Here is an 8,217-nt window from a genome sequence, read left to right on the forward strand (position 1 = left end):
CCCTACCCGGCAGGCGGGTAATATGGTGGGCGAGAGATTATGAGCGAGGCGGTTTGAACGACAAATGCACTAGTAACATGATTGTGTGGGTCAATGCACCCATTCAGGCGAAGTAGGAAAGCAAAAGAAGTCGAGTTTTGAAGCGCATGTACGTAGGTTAGGTAGGTCACCTAGCTTTGCTTCCGATATAGCTGGATTGCGAGTTCCTGTGCAAATGAAAGTGACGAGCTTCATGATCCATTTTCAGCCCGGTTCGACAGTCGCTGCTTGAGATCATGAGGTGGGGGGCCCCGCGCCGCGCTAATACCTCCACCCTGCAACTTACCCTTTTTTTCGCTATTGACGCCTGTTGGTTGTTCAAGTTGAAGAGGCGCCCTGAACAAACAACGGTCTACGCTCATCCTGGTAGAGACATGACAGATATATGGCTTCTAAGCATCTGGAGCAACACTTCTCTCCACAACACGTTGGCATGGCTGGCCCAGGGATGAAGTTGTTAGTGATCTGTGCGCGGAACACAACCCATTTTGGAGTCGTAGTTAGGAGCTACATCATCATCTACCCATCAAATTGTTTGCTTTTCAAAAGTGACCGTTGCGTGTCTTTTTTGAAGGGGAAAGGATGGGGCGTGGCCGCGTGGATAACATAACTGCTGCCATGGTAGTAGCGGGCCAGCCATCGATAAGACCTGATGCGCTCATGTGCTGAACTTGAAAGCCAACTTTCTGGATTTGGTCCATCACCAAGTGCATTGCATTCACTCGTGGCAGAAAACGAAGCAGACAACCCGCCATTGGGTGACTTCCTGGCCAAATATCGCCAATACAAGGACGACACACTCACTTTGTCGTCATGGCTCGCCGAGAACGCCCTAAAATGCGGCTTCGACATCAAGCCTGGTGCGGCCCCAAGTACAAATACGACCAAAGTCGGCGGTGGTCGCGTGAAGGGCAAGGACCGCAAGAAAGCAAAGGAGGCTGCCGCAAAATCTTCGTCAGCTGCTACTGCCTCGGGGCCTCAGTAAATCATCCAGGTTTCCCAGTTCGTGCCCATGGCACAAGCCATTGCAGCATACAAGCCCAAACCCAACGTGCCCCCGGCACTCAGTCGCCTCTTCGATCGCGTCATCGACGCCCGGCGCCAGTTTGGCCGCTGGTATGCTGGGATGAAAGCAACTGGGCCCCTCTTGGCTAGCAATGAGCGACACAGCCATTTCATCGACGTGCTGCAGGCTACATGGGAGGTCCTTGTCCCCTTCGAGGAGGCCCGGAAGACGTCCAAGTCGTCGCCCAAGACCACGGATGAAAATCGGAAGAAGGCTGGCTTCCTGTCCTCCTTGGAGAACCGGTTTGCCAATCTCCATGTTGAATCGCCTAGCGATTCTTTTGGCGCCCATGCTGCCTCCGCTCCTTCTGCCGGGGATGAATCTCCCAAATTGTCCACCAGCATCAATGTCCAGATCCAGAGAGATGAGGACGATGTCGAGAAGGACTTCTTCCTTGCCATATACACCTTCTTGAATGAGCTCAACTATGCTCGGGGTTACGTCGAAACTGCCTGGGAAGATGTGGCAACAGACCCAGACGTACTGGCCCAGGCAGATTGCGGAGCAACCTCATCATCCAATTGGTGCGCCGGGCGGAAATGAGCCTCGAGAACTTTGTTGAGCGCCCAAAGAGATTTCCTGCTTCCACCTATCCGACATGGACGTTTCCTTTTATCTTCTTGTTCAATATACTAGTACTATAGATAATGGGCTTTCTAGAACAACCGCTAGTCAGGAGACTTCCCGCAAAAGCGCGGCTAGACAACATTACAAAACCGGATTTCCAGACCATAGGCAACAAGGGCATTGGTACCTTCGATGCGGCTGGAGAACGGGCCGACTTATGCTTCGCCAAGCCATTCATAGTCTTCCACTATGCTATCCACAGGTCCAAGCCCACCCCCAGGGGAGGCATATCACTTGGGGCGCTGAACGCGGACCAGTGGTGTAGCGAAGACGATGCCGAAATATTCCAAACTTTCAACCCTATCCAAGCCGTCGCCCTCACAACCAACAACGAGATGGCAGAGGACGAAGTGACAAGAGGCGTCCGTGCGGCCACGGAGGCAAAAACAGTACCAATATGGGCTCTTTTCGGGTTTCAATGTCGTCTTGACATGAATCATCTCTTCAAGACCAATGAGGATACCATGTTCGGTAGTCCACTACTTGAGCTTCACAGACATGTTTCAATGGCAGTAAAGAATATGAACAACATCGACATTGAACGTAACCTCAAACCACCAATTGGACCTACCCCTCCTGATGCTCAGGAACTGATGGCATTAGTTGATACTGTTAACAACGAGGCACTGGATGGGGCTTTGGCCGAACAGGTAATCGAACATAACGCAGGCATATTACCGTTCTACCTCGAAGATCTCGACTTTTTCCTAGAGTACAATCCTATCAGGTGTGGACTTATGCTTTACAACCTCCGCCTCCAGCTTTACGACCGAGCGTTGACCTTCGATACGGGACTCCTTATGTTGATACCCATGATCCATCTTTACAAGATGTGCCGGCTTGGCCGGACATGGAGTTCCTCCTGCTACACCAAGATGTGGAGCGCCTCTTCATCGGCGGCTTGCCACCCTCACTCACTGAGTCGACATCGAAGTACGCCCCAGCAATGGGCATATCGGCGCAGGCGCTCTCCAAAATGAAGCGCACAGAGAAAATGAAACCCCCAAATTTCGACAAGATGCGTTTTGCCCAGAATACCAGCCCAATTGGCAGCATTCTGGTCAGTTCACTCGGGGGGTATGCTAAGGACGACGACATGGTCCTTTCAGAACTTCTGTGATGGCTAAATGACCCCAAGAAGATGGACCTTGCCGACTCTCTTATTAACCGACAGCCGCGTCCTTCCGCAGAAGTCTTAGAGAAAGATGACGCTCTAGTCGAGACAGCGGAAGAAGAGAAGCAGCTCATACGCGAGAAATTCAGCTTCCCTCATGCTAACATATCCGACACAATCGCCTTTTCCGAAATCTTCATCCACAGTGAGCGTGATATTCTCAACTTTGACTGGGTCGAGTTCATGCACACTGCCAATGAAATGGCCACGCATTTTTCGTCCATTCTGGGTCGTTACTACCCTGACCAGTATCAGGAAACCAACGGGCTGTTCTGTGGCATGCTGACAGAGCTCATGAGCGAGGCCGAAGGTGCAGAGAAACGAGCCAACACCAAAGGCCGCGACCGAGCCACACTCGCTGAGCTCGCTCCGCCTGCGCTGAAGGAGATCCGCGACGCAATGCAAGCTAGGGGCCTGGCCAGCGGGCCTCATGATAAAAGAGAAATCGACACTGAAGATGGGAAGAAGGAGGTTGTTTGGTGGACCATGGACCGCGGCATTGCCTCCGTCATCCGTCGTTATGGTTTCGGCCCCATGTCTCTCCTCGCTACTTCAGAGCAGTCTCTGGGAGGCCGCTTCTACCAGAACTGGCCGGCCGAGGACCTCGAGCGCAGCTATGCCGTACAGGAAGTCCGTGCCCTTCATGGACTGGTCGATTATGTCGGACTGGACAAGGAATGGGATGAGTGTTGCCAGACGAGGGGCTGCATTCGGATGTTGATGACGACAACGACGACGACGACGACGACGACGACGACGACGACGACGACGACGACGACGAGGGCAGTGGCAGCGGCGACTCCCTTGGCAATACTCCAGTTAACATGGAGGCCTTTGTGCTATTGAAGCGACGCACGGAGGGGGGATGGGGCGGTATGTGGGTTTGGACTTGCTCACGAGTCGGGTGATGCAGAGGATGACGCCGGGCAACCTCGTTGCAATTACGAGGCCTCATACTGCCGAGTTTCGGGAAAAGGTGGGGGATGAACTCGCAGACTGTATGTGCGACGTCTTGGACGAGGGTATAACGTTTTATGAGTGATTTGCCACGAAACCACTGGTCTTCCTTGTCAGAATCGGAGTCGATAAGGGCTTGTGGGATTCTTGGTCATAGAGCCTGCGATCCCCGGGGATCGATTTCAGTTCTGTACGGATGTACACGTAAATGGGACGGTAGTGGGAAGCTCAGTAAATGGGGATGATACGCACGTCGCATACGGCCGCTCTCCGCCTAGATGGACAACAGGACGACATTTTCTTTACTCAGTCTACATTGATCTAGAAGGCCGACATCTTAAACATTTCGTTAACAAGACATGCGAGCTGGAATCGTTAGAGCTCGCTTGCTCCGCCCGCCCGCGGGCTGTGATCTCTGGCCACCGGTTCAACTCTACTCGGCGTGTCTCCTCCTACAGTGCACGCCAACCAGTCAATCCACTTCGTAGCCAGTGACGGCTGAAGACTTCTCCTCGCAGTGGAGTCCTGGCGTCACTACCGAGAAACACAAGTACGCTGAGCTGTTATTTTCTCCCAATTGAGATCCAGAGAAGCCCAGAGCCTGACTGGTATAGTGACTTGTGTACGTCGATTATTGGTCGGTGTTCTACTTTCGTAAAATGGTCCAGGTCGCTATTGGGTCGCGTTCTCGTTGGACGCCAGTGCTTGACGTGCGAGGCACCAGTCCGATGCTACCAAAGCTTGGCCGCGATGCCCTTAATCTAGCCCTTGGACCTCGCAGCAGCTCCAAGACGGGTTGTTATTAACCTATATCAGGCAAAAGCGCTGGTGGACGTCGTAAGCAAAGGCTACTTTTTAACTGCTCGCTCGCTCCAGGTATGGCTCGGGCTTCCGAGGGGAGACAGGCCATTAGGGTCCGAGAAGAGGTCGAGACGACTATGGCATTGGCATCCTGCCATGCGTGTCGGCGATTCTCTCACGTCGCCAGCTCGGCTGGCCGGCGTCTACCGTCGGTGCTGCTGCGCGGAGTCAACCTCTCGGGGGCGTCGATGAACACGTCTCTGTAATTACTAAGAGATCTTGGCAGAGGTCTTTGGTCGTGCCGCACGGCGGCGCTTTCGAGTTCGCTCCGGATGCCGAGGTCTGGCGTTGTGCTGCCACGCAACTCGGCCCTCGGGCTGGTTATGTTCATTCGTGGGGCTGACTTGCCCCCGTCGAGCTCAGGTACGCACGTGGTGGGCATGGGCTCCTCGGGCAGCTCAGCGGGTCCGTCTTCGGGTCGAGACGTCGACTCAAGCTCCCGTAAATTCCCCAACGAAGAACCCGGCAGATCAGTGGATTTGACATTGACAATGGTGTCGGCCGCCCCCTGAAGGATCTCCAGTTGCTTCTCACTTATGTCCCTCCTCGGGATCTCTCCGATCGGGTCGGGCTCTACCGATCGCATAGGGCTGCGGTCGTGGTCTTTTGGCCCCGGCATCTCGGTCGACGAGTCGCTCTGCATGGCCTCTTCGCTCAAGGCTGCACGTTTCTTCTTGCGCAGGATATGTCTGCGAACGAAGAAGATGCATAGGGAGATCATGGCGACAAGGGCGATGGAGCCTACGACACTGCCGACGATGTGTCCCGTTGTTATATCTGATAAGGTACGCCTGTGTTAATACGCGGAAGAGAGGATCATGGGGAGATAGATGCATGTACTGACAGTGTCGAGTATTGGAGTCACGGATGTCTCGCCCGGTTATGTACATGTTTTGTTTCACTGGGGTTATTCGCTTCTGTTGAACCAGGCAACAAGAACCATCAAATAGGGAAGTGTAGGTGAACAAAGGGAACAATCATAATTTCACGTGGCAAGCCATCGATGAGGCCGCCGCCCCGTTGATTGCTGGATCTCCGAACCAGAGGAAGTCTTTTAAGATTTGGTCCCCTAGTCGCATCTGGTTTCGCGGTGATCATTGTCGGTTCCGGGCCTAGACGGGAGAGATCAACTCTAAAACACACGCTATCTCCAGCCCGACGTGCGGAAGTTGGCTGCTCAGCCACGCCGCAACAGCAAAGATGAGGGTTTGGGGGGGGGCGCTTTCATCGCTCGAGAGCTGGGTGGTTGCAAATCAGGATCGCCGAGATCAACTTAGCGAAATCTGCTTTCGGCGGCATCTGTCGTACGAGAGCAGCTCGGCATCTGGAGCCGTTTTGGCGTCATTCTTCTTATATTATCCCACTCCCCTTGATGATGCCGATACTCATACATCATGTAAGTGCTACTAGTGTTGTCAGTTTCGGGCTCATCTTCCCAATTGTGTAGGTAGATGAAAATGCTTCATTGGACGCGGTCGTCGAACAGAGATTGGATCTAGCCACAGGAACAAACAAGTTTCAGATGGCAGACTGCGGCCAAACACAAACTCCACCATTCAACGTCATGGTTTCCAAAGGTTCCGAATTGCTGGGCTGTTGGGTTGTCTGCCAGACATCGGATTGGACTGGGCCCGTCGTTGTTGTCCCCAGCTGGAGGAGCTGGTGGGAAAGGTCGTCTGAAGAATATCAGACCGCTCACCGGTCCAAACTCCCTCGCCATTTACCCGGGTCTCCCTGGATGACGTATGGAGTGAGGTGCACAGCCTGCACAGCCGTTTCGTTTCATTATTTGAACTCCATCGACATACAACAACCCTCTGCACAACCTACCAGCCCACCATCTGTGCTTTATGTCTTACTTACATGTTAATATCACCGGCGGCAAGCGATAAAGCACGAGCACGAGCACGAGCACGAGCACGAGCACGAGCATGGGCATGGGCAGCTGCATGGTGGCGGAGTCTGACAAACGAACCATGGACCAAAGCACAACCGCGCAAACGTGGGGGCAGCAGCTGTAATTTTTCTTGGGCAGTTTGGCAGTTTGGAAAGCGAGAGCAATTGCAGACCCGGACCTCGTTGATTGGCTGGCTATTATGCCCGTTCAGGGACCCCTCTCCCATATCCAGCCCGTTCATGCACTCGCTTTCTGCTTGCCTGCCCGGATTCTTTTTGGTTTTTAGAGTGCTGCTGGCCTGGACAAATAGATCCGAGACTAGGAAGGCTAGGTAAAGCATATCGGTATTTGGTTGTGTGTTGCTGTTCGTCCCGGGCATGATCAACAGCGCAAGATTCAATAAAGCAGAGCCAACTGCACTGTCGACGATAGATAAGGATTGAAATGCGCGATAAAGCCATGTTCCTTGCATCGGCAGGGATGGGCGGCTCTCAGCGAGCGCTTGTGCAGGCTGGCAGGCTTGTGATAGTGGATGGGCAGGCATGTTGGGAGGCACGGTATAGTAGGCAGGAACTCGTGCTCGCTCCGGCCAGCCATCGTGTCGCGGCATGGCTCTGCCTGACTTTTTTCGCTGGCGCTAGAGCGGTGCAGCCCACATATTCTGCATATCAGGGCGGGAAAAGTATCGTCGGATTGCCCGTCTAGCCCGTACACGCCCACCGCTTCTTCCCAATCAGCGGCGAGCCTTTCCCCATTCACCTAAGATTTCCTCACGGAATCTTTTATGCAATGCAGATGGATGGGTGGGCTGTAGTGTAGATGGACAGATGGACAGATGGGAAGAGACGGCCAAAGACCGGGCACGCTGTGAAAGTGAAAATTTTATACTCGTACGTGAGGACGTGAAGCCAGCGAGTAAGAAGCTGCCACATCCAGGGCCAGTCACCATCCAACCATCCCGCCCGAGCCCGCACTGGACACTCGCTCAACATCCCACCACCCCTCCAACTAGCCCTCTATCCCCCTCTATCCCCTCACTGGCCAGGACTGACCAGGACGACGTCCATCAACGCTCAGGTCCTACGCAGGCCCTCGCTGAATGGATTGAAATTGAATGGGCCGGCAGACCTACCGCACAGAAGGCAGGCAACTGTCAATCAATTCGATTCATGACAAAACCATCAGCCTCGAGCCCTGTCAAGCAACTGTCAGGTCAAGCACCAAGCAGGCACTACCCCTCCAAGTCCAGTCGTTAGGTCGGGTTCCCTCTGCTAAAAATTCCCCCTCCTGCACGGTCCCTCATTTTATCACCACGGTGACCCAATTAAACGGGGGGCAGGAAGCATTTTTTTCTCTCTTTCTTTTCCATGCTCCAGGGTACGGCTACCTAAAAGTAAAAGTCATAAACTAGAAGGAAGTCGGTCACCTTGCAAACAGCTTCAGGTCCTTCACCTACTTTTCCCTCACACCTCTTCCTGTGATCCCGCCCCAAAAAACCAAAGTCGTCGAAGGAAGGGATTTGTCTTAGGTCCCTCGTCTTTCTTCGTTTGTGCATCATCTCTCTGTTCTGGAGTTGCTGCCTTCCTCACTCTTCCC

The 8,217-nt window shown here is 53.5% G+C and overlaps 4 protein-coding genes across 4 annotated transcripts; 2 read left to right on the forward strand and 2 right to left on the reverse strand.

Annotated features, from left to right (window-relative positions):
- Positions 1-691: 691 nt before the first annotated feature.
- On the forward strand, positions 692-1,024 carry PG986_013766 (uncharacterized protein; the record flags this gene model as incomplete). The annotated part of the gene is made up of 1 exon (XM_066849988.1): positions 692-1,024. The coding sequence occupies one exon, from the start codon at positions 692-694 to the stop codon at positions 1,022-1,024; it is 333 nt and encodes a 110-aa protein (XP_066694131.1).
- A 27-nt stretch (positions 1,025-1,051) lies between these two features.
- PG986_013767 (uncharacterized protein) lies at positions 1,052-1,648 on the forward strand (the record flags this gene model as incomplete). The annotated part of the gene is made up of 1 exon (XM_066849989.1): positions 1,052-1,648. The coding sequence occupies one exon, from the start codon at positions 1,052-1,054 to the stop codon at positions 1,646-1,648; it is 597 nt and encodes a 198-aa protein (XP_066694132.1).
- A 1,297-nt stretch (positions 1,649-2,945) lies between these two features.
- PG986_013768 (uncharacterized protein) lies at positions 2,946-3,338 on the reverse strand (the record flags this gene model as incomplete). The annotated part of the gene is made up of 1 exon (XM_066849990.1): positions 2,946-3,338. The coding sequence occupies one exon, from the start codon at positions 3,336-3,338 to the stop codon at positions 2,946-2,948; it is 393 nt and encodes a 130-aa protein (XP_066694133.1).
- Positions 3,339-4,839: 1,501 nt separating this feature from the next.
- Positions 4,840-5,445, reverse strand: PG986_013769 (uncharacterized protein; the record flags this gene model as incomplete). Its single annotated transcript, XM_066849991.1, has 1 exon — positions 4,840-5,445. One exon carries the CDS (start codon positions 5,443-5,445, stop codon positions 4,840-4,842), a length of 606 nt encoding a protein of 201 aa, XP_066694134.1.
- Positions 5,446-8,217: the final 2,772 nt, after the last annotated feature.

Source organism: Apiospora aurea, assembly GCF_038362705.1.
Source record: "Apiospora aurea strain CBS 24483 chromosome Unknown utg000009l_segment0_segment0, whole genome shotgun sequence".
Lineage (NCBI taxonomy): Eukaryota > Fungi > Ascomycota > Sordariomycetes > Amphisphaeriales > Apiosporaceae > Apiospora > Apiospora aurea.